At 46.6% G+C, this 22,458-nt stretch overlaps 1 protein-coding gene across 2 annotated transcripts; it reads right to left on the bottom strand.

Moving 5' to 3' along the window:
- Positions 1-3,902: 3,902 nt before the first annotated feature.
- On the bottom strand, positions 3,903-22,449 carry Proser1 (proline and serine rich 1). 2 transcript variants are annotated; one of them, XM_041659457.1, is made up of 13 exons: positions 21,777-22,449; positions 19,498-19,563; positions 17,506-17,574; positions 16,499-16,593; positions 15,591-15,684; positions 13,709-13,819; positions 11,997-12,080; positions 11,327-11,405; positions 10,251-10,346; positions 9,989-10,033; positions 6,129-7,812; positions 5,626-5,776; positions 3,903-5,169 (listed from the first exon to the last, which is right to left on the bottom strand). In XM_041659457.1, exons 1-13 carry the CDS (start codon positions 21,819-21,821, stop codon positions 5,047-5,049), a joined length of 2,742 nt encoding a protein of 913 aa, XP_041515391.1. In that variant the 5' UTR covers positions 21,822-22,449; the 3' UTR covers positions 3,903-5,046. The 2 variants fall into 2 exon arrangements, with proteins under 2 accessions (XP_041515391.1, XP_041515392.1); XM_041659458.1 differs by lacking the exons at positions 13,709-13,819; positions 15,591-15,684; positions 16,499-16,593; ... (1 more) ...; positions 19,498-19,563; positions 21,777-22,449 and adding an exon at positions 13,578-13,670.
- Positions 22,450-22,458: the final 9 nt, after the last annotated feature.

Consider the following 22,458-nt stretch of genomic DNA (forward strand, 5'->3'; position numbering starts at 1 on the left):
GAATAGAACTCAGGACCTCTGGAAGAGCAGCCAGTGCTCTTAACCACTGAGCCATCTCTCCAGCCCAGTTTTCTAAAACTTTAAGCAGTTTTTTGCTTCGGGGCCTTTGCACTGAGAGTTCCACAAACAATGCTTGACTTCTGTTTTCTTTTTCTTCTAGACTAGCCCTGTTTAGCTTGCTACCTGTTTCCTTTAAGTAAACCGCTAAGTCGCACAGCTATGTCGCTTCCTTCCTGTATCATCCCTGGGCGCTTTCATGCCACCTCAGTAGTGAGTGGTTGTGACTGAACCTACATGGGCTGTAGAAGTGTCAGTATTTTATGCCCCTTTAAAGGAAAGCATGCAGGCCTGTGCCTGATACCACATTTCTATATGGAGAGTAAATAGGTTATTCCCCATCACACCCAGAGTGTCTGGAGCATCCCGGACAAGAGCTGATGTTCAACAGATGTTTGTCCAGTGGATAAATAAGTAAGGCAAAGATGCTAAAAGTTCCTAGGAGGCAAAGCTCTTTCTCAGATGCAGAGCTTCAGCTTCCTGGCTGTGCAGCTCAGAGACTCATTCATTCATGTCTTTGTCAGCGTTGCCTTGATTAGTGATTGGTGTGGGAGGGTCCAGCCCACCATGAGCAGCGTTACTTTCAGGCGGGTGAGTCTGAGCTGTCTAAGACAGCAGGCTGAGACAGCCATGCAGAGGGAGAAGCAGTGTTCCCTGTGGTGCTTGCTTCAGTTCCGCTGTGGGTTTCTGCCCTGGCTCTCCTCCCCCCAGGTGGTCTGTGAGCTCTAAGATGAAATCAGTCTTTCTCTCCCCGGTTCCTTCTAGTCATGGTGTGTATCAAAGTAATAGAAACCTAAGGACATGGCCAAGGATTTCCTTTCTCACCGCGCTTTTAGAAACACGTGGCATGATAAATTTATTCTCATACTGAGGATCCCTCTCTCGCATAAATATCCTAAGTATTTACTTCCGCCTGTGTAAAAGTACAAAACAGGACCAAACCGACAGCTCTTTGTTGTCTCGCGTTTTCTAAGCTTTCTTTTCCCACCTGCCTAGTTGTTTTACTCCTAGCAGGAGCATCTTCAAACATTTCCCATGGCGAGGCTAGATTTACCAAGGGCTTACTTGTCTTCTCTGCAAACTCAAGCATGGATCTTATATGGAAACATGTGGAATTTTAGAATTTTAGACAAGGTAACTTGGCCAGAAAACCAGATTCCAGCAGAAACGCGGACAAGCCCACGTGAGGTGGGGTCCATCCAGTCTACACCTTTGTCCTAGTGCTCTGTGTAGAAGTGATTTGGGGGGGGGGGCTGGGAAGGCAGCTTGGAGCCCACACTGCCAGAATGGCCAGAGATTCCCACTTTGTCATGTATTAGTCATGTGACCGTGCATCAGATTTTGTTTTTTCCTTTTTGGTTTTTTGAGACAGGGTTTCCTTGTGTGACTTTGGAGTCTGTCCTGGAACTCGCTCTGTAGACCAGGTTGGCCTCGAACTCACAGAGATCCACCTGCCTCTGCCTCCCGAGTGAGACTTCTATACGCAGAATGGAAATAACAAAATTTACCAACAAGTTATTCGTGTGGAACTCATTCCAATGTCACATTTAAATGGAGTGCTGTTTGGAGCTGTTAAAGGGTAGTTATCATTACTGGGAATGAGAGCCAATATAATTGTGACTCAATTATCTTCTAAGTGGGGAATACTGAGTTAATTCAATGACTCCCTTTTCCTTTTTTTCCCCAGTGAGCCCAAGCTCGATTCATTACAAGAATATTTTGCTCAGGCTTCCTCTCTCCCTCATCTAGCATGACCCTTATTTTCTATAAGTTTGAAAACTTAGGAGCTGGACATAATGGTGCAAACATGTAATCTCAGCATTCAGAAGGCAGGGGCCACAAAGTTGGGGGTCAGCTTGCTCTACATAGAAGGTTCTAGATAAGTCAAGAATACATATCGAAAATCTCATAAAAAGCAAGATGAAACAAAAACAGGAAAGAAAACCCCTGAAGTTCCACCCCTGGCTCTGTGGCTGATGCATAGATTCTGTTTCTTCGTAGCCTATGCTCTACCATCTTGACAAACAGATGCTGTAAATAGCAATAGGAGAGCTTCCTGTTAGCGTCATTTCTCATGCCTAAGCGAGATTCAATTTCTATCCAAAATGGGACAAACGTTCTCCTTTGATCAGACGCCCCTTTCTGGTCATCTAGCAGAGGTTTAGCTTATTATTCTAAGGATATTTTCCCCAATATTGGCCAAATGCCATTTATGTTGTAGCTGCCACTCAAGGAAGTGCAAGATTCACAACAAAAACAGTAATTGTTCCCAGGGGCCTCTAGAAAGCGTCTCGGGAGAACTCACTGAGCGTCCCCTTGGAAGATGACTAAACAGCTGTTTTTCTTCTTCTTGCAAAATGTTCCGAACTCTCCACCTCGAAAGCAATGGTGGCTTCAAGTAATAAACACCCCGAGTCCCTACAGAGGAGTCTGGAAAACAGGATCAGAGGCCATTTTTCTGTGGGTAGAGTAACCCCAGGTCAGCCTCAGGCAAAGAACTATCTGATGGCCTTTTCTCTCTTCATCCTGGAGGGGTTGGGTGGGGTGGATTTTGCAGTTTGGATACTTTTACTCTATCCGTTCCTGCACTAGCTGAAGTTCTACCCAGAGGACGGCTGTCCCTCCCCTGAGGACCTCCAAATGCCAGGTTCCACCCACAGAACATTCTAACTGTCCTAATGGCTGAACTCTGCCCCACACCAGTGTAAAAAGCCCAAGGTTTGGACTTGAAATCCCACCAATCCCCACCCAGGAGAGCGTCACCCTGCAAAGTTCCACCCCACTTCCCAAGCAACTCGATATAAACCCTGCCTTCTGTTCAGCTCCTTGCCTGAGCAGAGGTAGCCACCCTCCTGGTTTTTTCCCTCCCGATAAATGTCTTGTGTGAGGTTGGTTGTGTGGTGTGACCGTGGATTCCTAGGCTCCCGACTGCCAGGATACCTTTCCATTCGAGCTGTAATGCTTACACTGGCACCAACAGGGTTTTTAGGAACTCAAGAGGCCGTCAAAGTAAAGTTTAGTGATCTTCTTACTCAAGTCTCCCTTGCTTCTTAGGTTTGTTCAAACAACTCACTATAATCCGCTCAACTATACTATCAGCAGGCAGTTTTCTCAAGTTTTTCGCCTTTTCTAGAATGTTCTTACTTATCTCTTAAGACTTCTAACAACTTTTAAGTCTTCTTGGACCCACAAAGGTAAGGTTACCTCCCTGCAACTTGCTCAAGGGCTCTCTTAGCAGCTGGTGACTAAACATCGGATTTCTCTTGCCCAGTCTGTGCCTCTCTTCTCAGCTCCTCCGTCAGCTGAGCAGACTGACTGACTAGCTGCTACTTCAGAAGTTTGTGCATCACAAACATAAAGCCAGACCCCAGTGACGACTACCTGTATTCAAAAATGTTTTCTAAACATTTCCATAAACCTTTGCATGTCCAATGCACTCACATGCTAGGACATAGTAAAAGGAAAACTAGATACACGTTCTGCTCAAGGGGCCCAGAGGGTAGCCTGTATTTCACAGTAGAATCACAGGGAGGACTACTCAATCGGTAACCATTTTCTGAAGGGCCAACACACATAAGACTGACACAATCTTGAACGTGGACTTGAAAAAGACAACTTCCAGCTATTGGTACTGGTCTGTGCTTGAAGAGACCTTTCTGTTCCAAGTGTTGGTCATTGTGCGACTTTCCCATAAGGGTTTTAAGGGTCGGGGCAATCAGTACTCTAAATGGAGTTTCAACTAAATTCAGACAAAAATATTCAACATATTAGCCCTAGAAATTAGAAAAACTAAGTAACCTGTATACCTAGAATATAATGAAACACTTCAACAATGTTTGTAATATTCATAAAGTTTATTTTAAAAAACGTTAAAAACTAACCATACGGGATTATTCAATATACTTAAAAAGTTCGTTCCCCATGTCAAAGTAAAATACATTTACAACATCTTCCGGACACCATTTATAAAAGTAGAACCTCTAGATGTTGAGATGAACTACAGCAGAGTGTACGGTCTACATTCGTCCTACATCCCCTCCCCCCAGTGTGGCAGACACTGCTCAGGACGATGGTGGGTGGGCCACATTCTGCCACCACGGGCCTGTAGTGCACACTGCACTTCCTGACAGAGCGAGCCTCCTCTCCTGCTGCCAGACGCTTATTCCCGATGAGCGTTTGAGTAGAAATACATCCATGACTGTAAACATTCACCAAGAGCTTCCAGGGTACAAGTAGTAGTAATAGTGGTGGCTGGGAATCCTGTGGGCATACTGCTCAGATTACGAAAACTGCTTTGCAAAATTATCCTAAGCCTCCCTTCCTTATACATATGTTCTGGGTATACATTTTTTTAGTTGAAAACACCTGAAAGTCATTCTAAAGACTACAACAAGCACCACTTTTACCTGGAATATATTGAGTTAAATTCAGCAGTATGCACGATTACTAATAACATTAAAAACAGTGGGTCTCGAGTCCCCCTTTGTGAATACACATGGAGTACTGCATTCCAGCGGATGCTAACAGGAGCTGTGCATGCATTTGTAGAATAGCAACTCCCCCACGTCCACATGCAACCCAGTCTGAGGCACAATGATCACGTCTGTCCACGGAGGCAACACAAGCAGATTTAAGGCTGTATTCGGCTATGAAGAGTCCCGTCTCCTCTTTAATAGTCTAGATCACATACGCAAGTCAAATAGATCACATATGTAATTCAAACCCCTGTTGAATGGGAGGCGAAAATTCCCACATAATTTAAACCACTATTCTCCATACAATTCATTGTCAGCATATTTACATGTATAGGAGTGGGGGTACTGGTACTTACAGTCACTTTAAGAATGGAACCTGAACGCCTAACCTCTGTCCCAGTGTCCCTAAGAGAACGCCCTTTCGGACTATTGGACAATTTCCTATCTGTCAGATTGTTTATTGCAGTTCTTGGGCAAATTTCATGTTGCTCCCAAGAATAACCGTGTTTCAAATTCATTGCCATCCACTTTGGGATAGACCCGGTTGCAAAGAAAATGGTGTTCCAGGTGTGGAGGGATAGCTAGGGAACCCGTCGGGCTGGGTGGGGTAGCTCTCCAGAGCGGAGGCAGAATGGACCTGTAGGAAGAGGGACACAGTTAGCAGAGCCCCAGTTCACTGGGTGTGGACCAGATCCTACCCACGTACAACTAGACAACACAGGCACGAGAAGGCAAATACTGTTTTAAATATGTCAGGAGGTGGGATTTTGATGTTGTTTTGTACAAAGAAGTAGCCTTACTGTTCATTATAGCTTAAATATAAGACAAATTTAATTGTAATTGTCTTGACTTTAGTTTTCATGTTATTACGTCTCCAAACTGAGATTTAAGAAAATTATTATATAAATAATAATTCATGCATTTGACTCCTACCATCTTTGTTACTTCAGAGGACAGAAGTAGAACTTGTGAATTTGGGGAGAGCTAATTTTTAATCAAACCACACTCCTGACATTCTGGTAAGTCCCATTCCCATCCACATCAGGGCTGTAGGGAGGTTCACCCCTGCAGTCTTACTCCAGACACTACGTACCTGCTGTAACAAAGCCGACTGTGCAGCTGCGCTGTGCTGCAAGTCTTGCAGGGATGACTGTGAAGGAGTCTGGGAAAACCCAGGGATACCTGGGAGGGAAAGAAGGCCTGGAAAAACAGAGCTACCAGCAGTTTGGAGTCCAGATGACAAACTGAAAACAGTAGAAAAACAAGTCAGACGGCAGACAGGGTGAAAGAGGGAAAGGCTGCTACCGTATTTAACAAGGGGCAGCTTAAAGATGGTAAAAGCAAGAAAACAAATCAGCTCCCATCTCTGTGGGTCGGAACCACGGAAGTGAGCCACTCACTGTAGCTAAACTTACTCAGAGTGGGTAAAAATTTCAGCAAACCAAGTAACCACTCTACCGAACATAGGTGAAGAGTCATGGAACATTCTGGGCACTGGTCTTTCCTCCCACCCCTCCGTAGCCAATACAAATCAAGACTCGGCTACATAAACTTGGTGAGAAGCGACCTGCATCTGTCTGTCGCCTTGTCACATACCCTGCTTGTGCCACGAGGGCGGAGTTGAAGTTGGAACTGAAGGCTGAGGCAAATCCAGGGAGGACAGGTGCAGGTGATGGGGCCGAGGCAGCCACCGGCAGTGGAGTGACCGCTACTGTGGAGGGTGCCTGCAGCCCCGGGAACGAGGGCATTGCGGGGGCACCACTTGGGGCACTGGAAACAGGAAAGCCGGGGTAGGAAGGGTTAGATGCGGGAAGAGGGCCCTGGGTGACCGCGAAGAGTGAGGGCACCGCAGTGGACAGGTTGAGTGGGAAGGCCGCAGGCGAGGCGTTGGAGGTGGGCAGCATCGGGCGCACGGTCGCAGAGCTGGGGTGTGCAGCTGTAGAGGTGGTGGTTGATGGCCCCGTGAGGGACACAGCGGAATTGAGAGACGGACTGCCCGGTAGAGGGAAACTGTTGGTCAACGAAGTGAAAGGGGGCAGGGCCGTGAACACGGGAGCAATGGGCGTGGAGGATGCGTGTGGCGGCAGGGACATAGAACCAGCCAGGGGGTTGCTCAGGCTGGGGAGCCCGGACAGTGCAGGGTTAAGGCAAGTGGACACACTAATGGGCACTGAGGTTGTGGGGTATCCGCGGCCCAGAGCGCCTGACAGGCCCAAGGTACCGTGAGCAGGAGTCCCGGGGTGAGCAGGGCCTTTGAAGGCCGAGGGAGGGGGACTCGTGGGTTCACTTTTGATCATAACGGGCACAGTGACTGCGGCAGGGGTGGATGAGATGCCGCCTGCATGGGGACCATGCAAAAGCGAGCCTGAGGAGCCACAGCTGACAGGCACTGCCGTGGAGGAGGGGGTAGCTAGCGGTGACTGGGCGGGCAACACTGGGGCTGCAGAGGTGGCGCCGGCTGCAGGGGACTGCAAGCCTGGGAACATAGCCAATCCTGGGGTAGAAGACCTCTGCGTGGCAGCAACAGCTGCCGGGGCATAGCACTTGTTAGTGGCTGAGGCAGGAGAATCCAAATTTTGATTGGGAAAGGGGGATAATGAAGCCAGGCCACTTGTGCCCACAGAGGACAAGGCAGAGGAATTGATTAAGTGTGTGTCATTTGACGTGAGGAAGCCTTTTAAGGCAGACAGGAGAGGGCTTTTTACAGCGTGCGGATTTGAAGCACTGGCAATCAGCGAGGGAGTTGGGGTGGCTATGCAGCTGTGGGATGCCGGTGGGAAGGGTAAAGGCAGGCCTGTGAAGACGGAAGACAGGGAAGCTGTGCTTGGGTTACTGGCCGAGCCAGCGATAGAGCTGGCGGGGGCGTGGCTGGTGAACGGGGCACAAGTAGAAGCAAAGGTCTCACTGGAAGCCAGTGTGACCCTTGGTGTTGAGCTGGCCTGAGGAGATGGGGAAGGGGTGCCAGAGGGACCTGGCAGGGGCACTAGGCCAGAAAAAATGGAAGGGACAGGAGCAGGTGTGGTGCTGTGGGCCGAAGTAACAGGTGCCGGGGGCACCGAGGGAGTCCGGATGACAGTCGGGTTTGGCGTGGCTGGCTGGGGTGCTGGGAACACTGACAGGGCAGCGTTGGGAGCACTCATTCCGGCCCCAGTGGCAGCTGCTGACACAGAGGGATGGTTTACTGCCTTGACTGGGGACACAGCAGGGACAGGAGTCACAGCAGGAGTCGACGGATTAGAACCGTGAGGAGAGAAGAGCTGACTTGCTGGGGTGGAAAAGGCTGGAGGGAGAGAAGAGGCAGGGTTTATGCTGTACTGGAATGTTCAATTTAGAAGAAACAACCATTTTGCTGTTGTTATTAAATTTCACAAATACCAAGGAAAACCAATAGCAGGCTTTAAGTGGCTCTTTACATGTCTGGACTGCCGGGTGCAATGCATTATCCTACTTCACTCTGGAGCGTCTGTGGTCAGGACAGTCAGCCCTGCCGTGCCAGCCATCAGCCAGGGGAGCTGGAAATCTTCCTTCTCTACTTTTCTGCTTCATAAACACTGGCAGCACTCGTGAGGAGGCACTCACTGGCTTCACCCTGAACCACTTGGGGAGGAGTCTGAATGCATGTATGACCTCCCACCTCTGACCTCCCACCTAAGGCCCTATGGGGCCCACAGCCCGAGTTTGCACACTGACAACCTACACCAGCTCCTAAGCCTCACTTAGCCCATCCTGGGGACACATTTAAGTGTAACACTGTGTCTAATTCATCCTCTACTTCAGGCCTTGCTGTTTTAGTAAGTTTGTGTCAGGGATCCATACAGGATCATCTTAGAGAACAGCTCCCAAAACACCCAAGAACTCGTTCTCAATAATATTTTCTGTTTGCTATGCCATCTTTATTCTGATAAGCCCTATGGATAATTAAAAGAAGGATTTGGGGGTAATTTGGGTTCCTCCTCCTAGGATGAGTTCAATGTTGTGTCCGAGGCAACATAGACCGCGCCTCCATCTCCAGCCATAACTACTGAACGGCGTTTTCAGGGAGCGATCCGTGTGGAAGGCAGATTCTCGACCTTAGGACGCTCACATGGTCAGTGCCGTGATGGCCCAGTGGGAAAAGGCACTCAAAGAAAACACCAGAACTGAGCCCCTGTGCATGCACAGTGGGGCTGTGAAACCCTTGACTTTTTTTCAGAACAGAAACATGATAAAAAAAAAAAAAAACTAGAAATCAACACTATGAATACTCCAAATTCAGGGCCACACCATATTCATGTTTCTAACTTAGGTCTAATTTTTTTCTTGGTGTAGGAGATTAAACTCAGAGCCTTGCACATGCTAAACACGCACAGTACCAACAAATGCATTGGTCCACCGTGGCCAGGAAACGTGCAAATTCAGTCTTAGTCACTGAAACACTGAGGACCATGTACTTAATACAAAGCTAGAAGAGAAGGTAAGCAGGCCCCCCTAGAGCTCTCAGAGATATTCCCACTGAAATCTCCTAATCCAGAGCACAGAGTCCGCCACTAGCAGTCCCTGCGGTAATCTACACGACAAACCATACCTTCCTGTAACCTGCTGTGGACACTAGCCATCACACACTATGTCACAGCCCAGCTAGGCCACTTATGGTCACCAGTCCATCTGTGCTCACATTGACCCTGAGACCAACACTCCCGAGGTGTGGCAAGGCCAGTTGTTCATGGAGAGCATGCACAGGGCCCTGGACTCAACCCTCCAAATAATACCGCAGGGCTATCAAGTACTGAGGACCATGGTCTTACCCTCTAGAGGCAGTCTTCAGTACTGTTCAGTAGGTTTTAAAAGGGAGGATATTTTTAAATTATAAAACTAAACTTTAAAATTACTTATTATAAAATTATTACTTTATTTCCATAAAGTTAAATGACTTGTCCACAAGGCTTGGTGGCTCCATGGCGGCAGTAAGAAATACTGATTGATGTTTGTTCTGTTTCCTCTGCACCCCTCCTTTACATAGGAGTAGCTGCACCTACTAGGCACCTTCATGGGGAGGGAGTTTTCCCACCAAGACCACCTGTGCTCAGTGCCCTTTGCGGCTCCAGTGGCCCTTATCACTTTCCACCTTAGGTCCTATTACACTCATTATCTGTCAGAAAGGGGTTATCTTCACATGCATATAAAGATCACCTTTCTCACATCAGAATGCTAAGTGGATATGGATCTATATGCCACGTGACCTTCAGATTTCACAGAGTGCAAACAGGACACAGTATCATAAAATTAATTGAAATCCAGGTAATATGCGCATTTCGTGAATGCCAAACCTCTCCTCTCAAGTCACTCTCAGCAGGCATGCATTACTCTACACCTAGGAGCCTCCTAAGACGTCCACAGATGCAAACTCAAGTCTCCAGTGGGGAATGGCCAACCATCACGACAGGCAGCAGTTGTCTTTGGGTCTGTTTGGTACTTACTTTGACTCTGTGCAGGTTTTGACTGACTGGAGAGGTCTTCATTGTCTACGGAAAAATAAATGATTTCAAGCTTTAGTCAGATTATTCCCCATCATAATCACAGACGGATACCAAAAAAGAAAAGTCAAGACATAAATAGACAACATTGAAAACACTGAAAGAGGACACAAGAATCATATTTGCATGGATAAAACAGGCTGTTACAGTATAGACACGTTTATAGATGAATTATGGGCACTAAGTGTACAGCGGCAGCCTTTACCTGTTCCTGCTGGATTTGGAGTGTACGGAGGTGGAGGGGGGATCCCTGGAGCTATCACATTGGCTAACGGCACCAGACCTGCATTGTTGTAAGCACCTAAAATAAAAACATAGATAAAGACAGAGAATTTAGCATCACTGCTGGGGGTCACAGCTGTGTGGATACAGGGATGTGCTTCACTCTAAACTGTCACATCACAGAGATGCACCTGGGAGTCACAGCTCTGTGGATATAGGTGTGCTTCACTCTAAACTGTCACGTCACAGAGATGCACCTGGGAGTCACAGCTGTGTGGATACAGGTGTGCTTAACTCTAAACTGTCACGTCACAGAGATGCACCTGGGAGTCACAGCTGTGTGGATACAGGTGTGCTTCACTCTAAATTGTCACATCACAGAGATGCACCTGGGAGTCACAGCTGTGTGGATACAGGTGTGCTTCACTCTAAACTGTCACGACACAGAGATGCACCTGGGAGTCACAGCTGTGTGGATACAGGTGTGCTTCACTCTAAATTGTCACGTCAAAGAGATGCACCTGGGAGTCACAGCTGTGTGGATACAGGTGTGCTTCACTCTAAATTGTCACGTCAAAGAGATGCACCTGGGAGTCACAGCTGTGTGGATACAGGTGTGCTTCACTCTAAATTGTCACGTCAAAGAGATGCACCTCACATGGAGAGTTTAAGTGAGAACTGAGTGAGGGGAAGACAAGCCTGCTGCACGCCCGGTTCAGACAGCTTCTGAAAGATGAGGCGGGCTGGACCCACCCCACTTAAGTCCCGTTACATACTCTTTTGTTTTTTGAAATGCATGGACACCAGCTACCTAAGAAAGGGCATTTAAGGCCATTTATCAAAGGGAGAAGCCCTAATAATAAAGTGTGATTAAAACAATCTCTGGTTAAACCATCAAATTAGGAAAACATCCTAAAAATAAACTATGCCTTCAGCAGCACGCCATCAGCAAATTAAACTCTCAGAATTATGCTGTAGATTTCCCAAACACATAAACCAGCCCGTCCTTTCAATTTAATGAACAGCAGAAAGAAAAAGTGAAACCCAGAAAATGCTTACTTGGTGCGATAGTTGCATGTGGCCGGCATGGAGGTATCGGGTAGGGGACAGGTTTGTGTGGATTATAGGTTGAGGGAGGCTGGAAAGAAACACACAGTGGTTAGACATCACCAAGACATCATCTCTTGATAACACAGTACTTAGAAGTTGCCTTTCTAAGCACCTTGTTGTAAGAGGATGAAGATGCCCCAGCTTAAAGATGATCAGGTTTGATTGAGGAAGATCCCCTGAAAATCCTGACTACAGACATAAAAAAACAAACCTAAAAAAAAAAAAAACCCTATAAAGTATGTAACATATATTTTACCAGATAAAACATAAAACAAATAGTCATCTTTGGCTAACTGTGTACAACACACAGTCTATACTTGTACTTGAAAGGACAAGCCCAGCTGTTTCACTAATATCAACACTAATTAGGCAACAGAATGCTGTCTAAAATAAATACCAATATTCATCTGAACAGATTGAAACATTTACCTGGATGAAACACTTATGCTCCAAAGAGCCATGAACATCAACATGTCCTTACACTACAGACCCTGAGTCATTCTCTCTGATCTGGAATTTCTACATTTAAACTTTGCAACACACATAACACTTATCTCATAAAGAAAGCTACACATATAAGAAGAATTAACACTTGTTTCTCTTTTATTTCAACACATACTGGTTTGGATGGTCCAAGAATCCGTGCTGCTATTCCTTTGCCTTCATTGGTACTTTCTTCACCGTCCTTTTTCAGAGGAGTTCCCTATTTTTAAAAAAAAATAAAGATAGCGGAGACTTTAGACAACAAATAACTACGCTGTATTATTCTGAATAAAGGGACTTAACTTGTCAGGAATAAGTCATGGATTCTAGACCCAATCCAGCCCCAGTTAGCTGCCTGACCTCCTCTTAACCCTCCTGTGCCACAGAGGTAGAAGGATGACAGAGAGAAGAAGTGTACTCTAATACTTTCTACATACAATGGCGCGCACGCACAAACACACACACACACACACACACACACACACACACACACACACGACTTTAATGCCAGTGTCCACGACTTAGAAGCTGAAAAAGGTAGCCGGTGGTGGTGGTACACGCCTTTAATCCCAGCACTTGGGAGGCAGGGGCAGGAGGATCTTTGTGAGTTCAAGGCCAGCCTGGTCTACAAGATATAGTTCCAGGACAGGCACCAAAGCTACAGAGAAACCCTGTCTCAAGAAACCAACCAATCAACCAACCAACGAACCAACCAACCAACCAACCAACCAAACAAACAAACAAAAAGAAACCTGGCAACTAAGACCCCATTAAAGGCTGCTCTAGAGAAAAGATCAGAACAGAATAAGCTGATTCTGATCTGTTCTCTATCAGTCTGTCCTCACAGGCTGCGTCCTTAGGTAGGACACACTGGGAGGGAGACCAGCTTCCAAGATGGTACTTGCCTCCCACCATCCATCTCTGAATAATTAGGGTTGACTTGCTTTATTAACATGACATTAAAGAATGGCCCTGACACCCAAAGCCTACAAGGCCTGACCATAGTTGTCTCTTCTTCCCCTTGGTTCAAAGCACAGTGGAAACCAGCTATGTCATGAGGGTACTCAAGCCCTTATGGTGAGGAATAAAGACTCCTGACAACAAGCAACATTGATTTGCCAGGCATTTAAGTGAGCCTGGAAAGAAAAGATTATCTCTGTGTGCCAGTCACGCTTTTGGATGAAACCCAGGCCAGAGCTAGAGTTAGCCACTCCCAGCTTTCTGAATTATGAAAAGCAGTAGTATAATGTGGTGGTTCATGCCTTTAATCCAAGGCAGTGGTGGGTGGGATCTCTATGACTTCCAGGGCAGCCTGGTCCACACAGTGAGTTCCAGGTCAGCCAAGGCTACGGAGTCTCTAAAGACCAAACCCAACAAAAAGCAAACAAAACAAAATCTATTGGAAATAATAAATGTTTGCTATCTGATCCATGAAGCTCTGGGGTTGTGACACAGCTAATAGAAATGTAAAAACTTTAGGAAAGGTTATTTTCCAAGGGCTTTGAGGACCACCCTCTGGTATCCAAACAATATTCTCACAGGGCTTTATCAAGGAGTTTCCTAAAATGGGGTCTCAGATATGTGACTGTCAAAAATCCCGAGAATGCTCGGAAAAGAAAAACCACAATCACCCTTTGCCTGGCATGTTCTGAAGGCAGGTAACAATCAGCTAATGGCATTTACACGTGAACTGTCGACTACCAGATAAGTTGAAGACCTGAGACTCCGTCCTCTGCAGGGGCGCCACGAGGTGACATGTCCTCATATGTTGCACATATGTGTACAGATCTGTGCTGCAGTCACACGTAACCAAGAGAAATTCCATGTAGCTTATAGAAGCATGCTTACGGGAAAAATGCCATTTATGCGGCTGGGTTTTCCTTTGGGATAGGGGTTTCCTGGGATGGTTCCACATGAAGATATCATGGCGTGAGGGGCTTTGCAGCCCGCTTTGAAAGCCTGTGATGCAAACAAGAAGACAGTGATGAACAAAACTCAAACCATCACATCGGGTACTCCAGATAACAGAAATCAGGCTAAAGTCATGAATTAAGGAACAGCGTGGCATTCACACATTCGCCCATCAGTTACCATGGTGTCCAAAGTAGAGTCATTACCATATCACCATGGCTACACTCCCAACCACCATCACCAGTGCTATAAGCAACAGGTTCAAGAAAATCTAGTATCTAGCAGCAAGGTGTGGTGCGCACACCTTTAATCCCAGAACCCAGAAGGCAGAGGCAGGCAGGTATCTGTGAATTTGAGGCTAGATTGGCCTACATAGTGAGTTCCTGTTCCATTTCTTTAACCAACCTTAAAGAAGAAAAAAAGTTCCAAACTACACAAGTCCGGCTCGTGTGATGAGATTGCTCTCAAAATGTTTACAGTTCAGTTGAAAAACACAGATAACAGGGGTGTATGTGTGAGGGGGGTTTCACTTGTTAAAAAGCTCTTGTTGCTCTTGCAGAGGACCTGGTCCAAATACCCACGTTGGGCAGCTCCAGGTGATCTGGCACCCTCTTCTGGTTTTCTCAGGCATCCACATGTTCACATACCCACACAAAAATAAGAATAAAACAAGGCATTTTTAAAAGCTTAAAAAAACAACCCCAAAGAGCCAGACTACTGGAAAAGCAAGAACGACTTATTACAGTGTTCAGTGTGAGACACAGGGAATGGGGTTAGGTCTACGGTGTTTACACTACATCCTCAACTTCTAAAATGGCACCTGAGCTGGAGTTGGGCTTTGTAAGGCAAGTAGACTCCAGTGGATGCATACTGCATTATAGGAATAAATGATAATGTGCAGTATACATAAAACAGTCATACTCGTATCAAAATACTTACAGGGATGTATTTATAATTATTTTTATAAAATCCTCCCCCACAATCACATTAATTGCATAATCCAGCTTCCAACCTTAAAACACCTCCAACCCCTCAATCTTAAAAAAAGAAAATCACTTGAACTTGATCATAATAAACTACACTAGGCAAATACCCTTACCTATAAGTCTGTATATTTCCTTAGGACAAATTAACAGTAGACTTTTGACTAGTTCATTTACATTAACAGTGTTCCATTCTATAGAGCACATGATCCCAGAACAGTTCTGACCCAGAGTTATGCAGAGAATACACCAGAGGGAAGAAAACTACAACTATAACCCTAAGATTTTGTCAAAGAGACCCGGGGAGAAGACTGTTAAAGATATGTGGGTGAGGCTCATCTCAGCAGGGAAACAAGGAGGGGGGCAGAGCTGCCCTTCCTGAACTCGGGAGGCTTTAAGATCACATAGGCGAATAGCAGGCCCAGAGAGCAGAGCTCAGGCAGCTCCTTCGGGAAGGCAGCATGACCTCAGGAATCTGCAACAGCGAATGGCAAGTCCAGGTCCTAGCACTCAGGTAGATACCCTGCCCCCTTTACAGACGTGGAGCGCAGATTTAGTATTCACTGCCATGAATTCAATTACTGCGAGGCTGCTGACAACACAAGCATGAAGTCATTGTTCCTGCGCACGAGAATAAAATGCGTGGCACCACGGCAGCGCTCCACAGAGGGAAGACATGAGTGTCTGCAGGGTGAACCGCCACTGGGTTTCCACTACCAGTGACCTCTGCCCCCAACAGCCCTTTCTACAGGGCCCTGCTTGTGCTCCCTCGCTGACCAGAATGTCCATGTCTACGTTTGTCCCCAGCACTGCCACCAAGAGGCTGGGAGAAGTACCTGCTCCAGGACTCTCTTGCACCGTTTCTTCTCCGACATGTTGATCCTGAACAAGTCTTCAATGGGGCGCGAGTTCTGCGCATCCACGATGTTCCTGCCAAGGAAACATGACTTAGCTTCTGTCTGAGGACCCAGGTACACACACAGAGGTCAGAAATGTCTTTATAACACGCTTTTTGTTTGTGGACATAGCAACACATCCTGAACTATAGACTACAATGCCTATGAATAAGCAACTGCCCCCCCAAACTTTGCAGAGGGTTCCTACTCCTCAACCTCCTCAACCTCATGCTCACACAAGGTTCTCAAAGGTCAAGTGCGGAGCGCTGCACAGCCCACATCATTCCATCACTTGGGTAATCGCAGGCTCTGAGGTCACAGGTGCCCTGCTCAATAGACATCCTACATTTTCATCAGCTCGCCTTTCGAGTTACTCAGGATGGGAAGGAGGCAAAGCACATGCTGACGTGCAGGGGTGGGAGGCAGCCTTTCGACTATGAACCTTGAGCACAGATGTAGGAAGGACCCGTTACTCTGGGAGCCATGTCCACATCTGTAGGAAGCACAGGGCTATCGACTATGTAAAGATACTAGAACCCAGTACCGTGCTTTCCCAGAACGTGGGCATTTTTGTTTGTGTTGTTAGGAGATGGGTTCTTACGGTCTTACTCAGGGTCCCCTGCCTCAGTCTCTGAGGTGACAGATGTGTGCTGTCACACCAGCTGTTTCCACGGGTTATGTCCCTAGAGCTCGGCTTCCTCCATGATTGACACATCCACACAGATCACTTTTCACACTACCTCATCAGCACTCTGCTGCCTCGCGTAACTGTCACATCGACACAGAGCGGGGACCTCAAAAGGCAGGCAAGCTTCTGGGTCTGAGCGGGTGGTAAAAGAGGTACTCACGAGGCCAAGAGCTCCAGGGCAGCCAGCTTGTCTTTACTAAAGGTGAAGCAGCTGAGGATGCTGACCACTTCCGCTGGGTGGACAGCCACCATTTTCTATCAGAAAAATAATATGTTTCAACATCAGGCTTCTGTGCCAGACCCTACCTGCTTTGGGGAACTATAATTAAATTGTTAGTATAAGCATTTCAGGACACAGCCTACCTCTTAGCTGAGAGGAACATAAGCAAGAGGTAAGCCCCAGCAACTCAAGGGAATCCTAGAAATACTGAGTTAAACTTGGGCTTTTAAAAATATAACCATTTCAGGGGCTGGAGAGATGGCTCAGAGGTTAAGGACGCTGACCGTTCTTCCAGAGGTCCTGAGTTCAATTCCCAGCAACCACATGGTGGCTCACAACCATCTACAATGAGATCTGGTACCCTCTTCCGGCATGCAGTCATGCATGGAGGCATAACACTGTATTGTATACATAATAAATAAAATCTAAATAAATAAATAAAAAAATTAAAAAAAAAAAAAAAGAAAAAATATAACCATTTCAGAAGCAGGTCACCGTTCTGCGTGTATCTTGGATCTCTGGTTTCCAATGTAACAAGCCCAAGACCACCGACATAGCTGGCATTTACACAGGGGACTCAACTCAGTGTGCAAGGCACAAGAGTCACAGTCAGGGGAAGGGCTGAGCTTCATCTTTCCCGATGACAGGGCATCCTTTAGCCTAAGTGATGCGCGGCGGCAGACGCTGTAGAACCTGAATCCTAAGGGTCTAAATCCCAGGATTCTGCTTTGCAATGAGCATATGCCCTCAGTTTGCCAATTAGGACCGAATTTAACAGTAGCACAGTGCAGTTTCACACCCTGGAAGGTTTCCACCTTTTAACATAGTTATTAGGAGTACCAAAGTATAACGGGATTTAAGCTAGCTTTTCTGATACAAACCACAGCTTGCTCTGGCTCATGCAGAGACAGTGTTACTCTGCACACAGCGAGAAGGGAGACACTCACATGCTGGAGAGCTTTCATGGCCTTCAGCTGCGGTTCCGCCCAGGAGAAGTACCTGAGGAGGTCAACCACCTGCAAACACAGAGACACTTGAGCTCCGGTGACAGCATCTGCACATGTTTCTCTAAGACGGATCTCAGCACTTGGAATTCCTATTGCCGTGTGTAGACAATGAGTGTGGCACCAGAGTCTAACATCGTGGCAAACTTCAGACACTTTAGAAAACTTAAAACTTCAGTCCCACAGCAGCACAGGCCTCATGTCAAGTGCTCCAGAGTCACATGACGCCAACAGCCTCCACAAATCACAGAACCTAGTAGACATCGCTGGTCTAGGAAGAAAGAAAAATATACAGGACCGGCAAGATGGTTCCGTGGCTAAAGGGATCACTGTAAAGACCGGTGACCTAGCTGGGATGCCTGGGACCCATGGGTGGGAGAGAAAGGACGCCCACAACCTGTTCTCACGTCACCACATGAATGCAATGGCTTGCCCTGTCTACTCCCCACGATAAATATTTTCCTCTTTCTCTCTCTTTGCTAAGAAAGGAGACATACAATTTAGAGTTGGCCTGGTAGTGCAAGACTGTTAACAGCAGCTAGTCTGTTAACACCAGGAGTCTCAAGAAAAAGGGCTGGGGTATGGCTTAGTGGAGGGGCACTTTTTCAGCATGTGCAAGGCCCTGGGGCTTAATCTTTAGTATCACAAAAGAAATAAATCATTAAAACATAATGAAGAAATCCAGGAAATGGTATATACTGAGAGAAGAGGGGGTCAAAATTTGGGTGGAGATGGACCGCCAGTCTGGTGATGTGAAACAGTACAAACGGGAAACCACACAGCACTGGGCAGCAGCTCAGGTCATTACTGCAATGTGTGGCAGTGGAATGAAGGCCTCCAGGTCTACTTCTGCCCTTGGGTCTGAATCCGCAGAGCACACAACAGCAGTTAGTCACGGATCTCACTCAGTACTGCACTATGAGAGACAGAATCTTAAGGGCTCCTACCACCACCCAGAGACGCCTTGAAGCAAGGGTGAATACTGTGTGATGCCAGTCAGGAGTGAGCAGGGCACCCAGAGTCCCTGACCCTGGGCCACACTGTCCTGAAAGAGAACCTCAAAAAAGAGCATGAAGGAACAGAACAACAGTCTGTTGGCCGTACAGTAAACAGTTCAGCGTTTATTCATGTCCTCTTTGGCCATACAGTGAATTTCAAAACTGCTATAAATACCATACAAATTTAGTAAAATTTACAAATTCATAATGTCAAAAGTTTTTACTAAAAATTATGATTCATGTGTATGAGTGTTTTGCCTGCACGTATGTATGTTTACCACACACGAGCTTGGTGCTCCAGGAGTTCTGAAAGTATCAGATGCCTCGGAACGGGAGTTTTGGAGGGCTGTGAGCCACCATGTGGGTGCGGAGACAAACCTGGGTCCTCTGCAAGCACAGAAAGTGCTCTTAACCACCACTCAATCATCTCAAGCTCTGAGTTCATGAACTTTTTTTTAAACATTATTATTTTTTTTATTTATTATGTATACAATATTCTGTCTGTATGCCTGAAGGCCAGAAGAGGGCGCCAGACCTCTTTAGAGATGGTTGTGAGCCACTATGTGGTTGCTGGGAATTGAACTCAGGATCTTTGGAAGAGCAGGCAATGCTCTTAACCACTGAGCCATCTCTCCAGCCCCGAGTTCATGAACTTTTGATATTTTTCCCCAGAACAACTGACAGTTTAAGTTGCTTCTTAAAAAGGCAGCATGTTTTCAGATGGACACACATAGAGTAGGGAGTGTGGCGTGAGTGTACAGCACATAAGCTGCCCCTGGAGCTCACACCCTGTAGAGCCTTCCACCAGATCTAAGAGCTTCTAAAGCTCCAGAGCAAAGACGGCCACAAAGTCAATGCAATTCTGATTGCATCCAATAGGCAAATAGATGTTAACCACAACACTAGTATAAAAAAGGCTTTGAAAAATGACAAATACCTGTTCACTGGAGAAGTACCCATGAACATATTCAATTGCTTTTAACTTATATTCTGTCAAAACAGCCTAGAAAGGGGGAAAAAAGAATTAATATACATCAGCACATTGTAATAAGCAGCTATCCAAATTACATAACCCCCCAAGCAACCTGACTGGGACTAGTCTCATTCAGTTCTGCTGGGAGCAGCGGCAACTAAGGCTACAAGAAATGCTTCCTTTTAGACCTGCTTGGTCTCCAGAAACACACAAAAGAAGTAACATTGTAATACAGTCAACAAGGGTAGAAACGATATATCAAATTCCTGAATGTCTAATTAGTTTCAAAACATCTCTAATTGATACAAATTGCCATTCCTTTTCCTTTTTCCTCTTTCTTCCAAGAGAGGTCTCACTACATCTACCAAGGCACCTTACAGCTCGCTTCCTCATTCAGGAAGGGGAATCCCAATCACAAACCTCAATGAGCTGTAGTGAAGTCCTAATACTCAGAGATCTGACATACACAGGAGTTTCATTAATGGCTTCTTTCCTCTCTGGAGCCTCTGACCTGGCACACTATTTACGGCTAACGGAGGTCACATAGTCTCCGCTCAGAGATGGTAGACCAAGCAAACCACCCGCTCTTGCAAGCCACTCATCACAAAATACAAACAAGCCATTTTATCCTCACCGCAAAACAGCTACAGCATTTGTATTTTCAACAATCTATCTATCTATCTATCTATCTATCTATCTATCATTCTACTAGGAGCAAATGCAGTGACCAGTCAAAACATTCAGGGTGCTCTACGGTTTAATCTTTACAGTGAATTCTGGGCAATGCACTCTGAGGCGTGTGATCATCACCATTAAAGAGACAGTCAAAAGCAAGGTTCAGGATCAAATCCTGGCTTGAGTTGATGTCATCAATCACGTCTCAAATCCTCCCCCAATGATGGGGAAGCCCAGCTGTGGGGCCACACACAGGGCATGGAGCTCAGGGTTACAAGGCCTTCATGCCAGACCCTGGGTGAGCACTAGCTACTGAAGGAGACTGAACTTGGGAGTCCACCGGTCCACCACCAAACTCCACAGATGGGGAAGCTGAAGTCAAACAGGAAGGGCTCCAATTCATAGCTCTTACTAATCACATTTTGGAAAAAGAAATGCCTCTCCAGCACATTTTGATTTGAGACCAGAAATGCGGAGTTAAAGGCTGCGTCAGATGAGCAGACTTTCATCTCCGGAACCTTCCCGAGTTCCTCAGTGATATTTATTACCAGACATTTTCACAAAGCTGAGAAGGGAGAGGATATACACACGAACTGCCTGCATTCCTCCAGAGCAAAGGTCTACATTCTCGTCTACTTTAACTTGAAATTTATCATCTCACAAAAGTAATTAAAAATCAGTTCAGGAGCCAAGCGTGGCAATCTAAGCACACGGTAAGATGACATTTTGTTTCAAATTTTAATAAGAGAAGGGGAATCTACAAGAGTAGAAGTCTACGTGAAAAGAAAAAAAAACAGCACCATCAAATATGAAAGATCAACCCTGTTAATTTGAAAAGGAGAGAAGGAGAACTACAGGTCTGGCAGCAACCTTCGCAGCGAACCTTATAAGTTGACGTAAATAAGCACAGCAGTGTATGGAAACGACCCTTCCAGTGCCAGTCATGGGGACCGGTTTGAGATGCCAACTGAGGCAGGAAAGCCCAGTGCCAGCTCTACGGTGGTGGCTCAAGGTCACAGCACTACCCTTTCCGTCTAAGGGGTAACCTTTTATTTTTGCACAGGAGATACTTTTAGACTCAACATTACATTCCACATTTGCTGTGTGGTTCATGTTAGGAGAATGGGAATATAAAACAATCTCAAAAAGCAGAAGGGAAAAAAAAGCCAAGGCAGGGAATAGATTCTGCTTAGCTTGAGATTTGAAAAGCAACTTTCTAGGTATTACTTATTGCTTCCAAGTGTCGGGTCTTCTCTGTTACTGGGACATGGAAACACTGAACAAATGTTATTTAACCAAAAGGTCTGAGTTAGGAAGGATTTACATTGGCTCCAGAACTGTGGGCAGCCCAGACGTAATTCCCGTACCAACCACACACAGTGATTTCTCAAGTTGAGCATTCAGGTGGCTTATCTTCTCTTGGAACCGTGCAACCTACCAAGATCACACAGGAAAGTCAAGTACCTTTGGCGATGCGATGACTCTTACATTGCACTATCTACACGTACCACCTCAGAGAAAGTAACCCACAATTATCTCAGAAGATTTTTAGGGTTCAAAGTAGTTACCTTTCGAATTTCATCCAGCACCGTTTCAAAGGACTTTTTGTCCATCTTGAGTACTATTCCGACGTGGCCTTCTCACAGTTCTGCTTGCAATTACGAAACGCTCATCCCAGGTCCGCCCCGCGGATAATACACCGGGAGGAAAAAGGAGGCGAGGAGGTAGAGGAGTACTGCAAACTGCACCGAAACAAAGCAAAAACCCCCAAACGGAAACTGAGAAAAAGTTTTTATTTAAAACCAGACTTCAGCAGGTTCTTCGCACAAAGCAGCTCAGAGCTGAACGGGCTGGGGCGTTTGCAGAGACCGGAGCTCCAGAGGGCGCCGATGGCCGGGCGCTCCGAGGGAAGGCCGCCGCGCCACGCGCCGCTCACCGCCACGGAGGTGCTCGGTCCCGCCACTCCGCCCGACCCCGGGGTCCCGCAGCTCCGGCAGCCGACGGCCCTGCAGGTTCTTTGTTACTCGTTTTCGTAGCTTCCGGGAGCGGGCCAGCGGTCGGGGAGCCCTAGGAGACGGGCGATCGGGGGGGACACAGCCCAGGGCAGGGAGACCCTCGAACACCGCAGTGCGCACACGGCCAGACGCCCCGCAGGAGCACCCCTAATCGCCCCACCAACTCCAGGGGACCTTCGAAAGGAGACGTCGCGCCGATAAGACGCAATCGTGCACCGCCAGCACAGGTCGCAAT

The sequence above is a fragment of the Microtus oregoni genome, unplaced genomic scaffold (assembly GCF_018167655.1).
Source record: "Microtus oregoni isolate MIOR12 unplaced genomic scaffold, Mior012 000010F_ref0000083, whole genome shotgun sequence".
Taxonomy (NCBI): Eukaryota; Metazoa; Chordata; class Mammalia; order Rodentia; family Cricetidae; genus Microtus; species Microtus oregoni.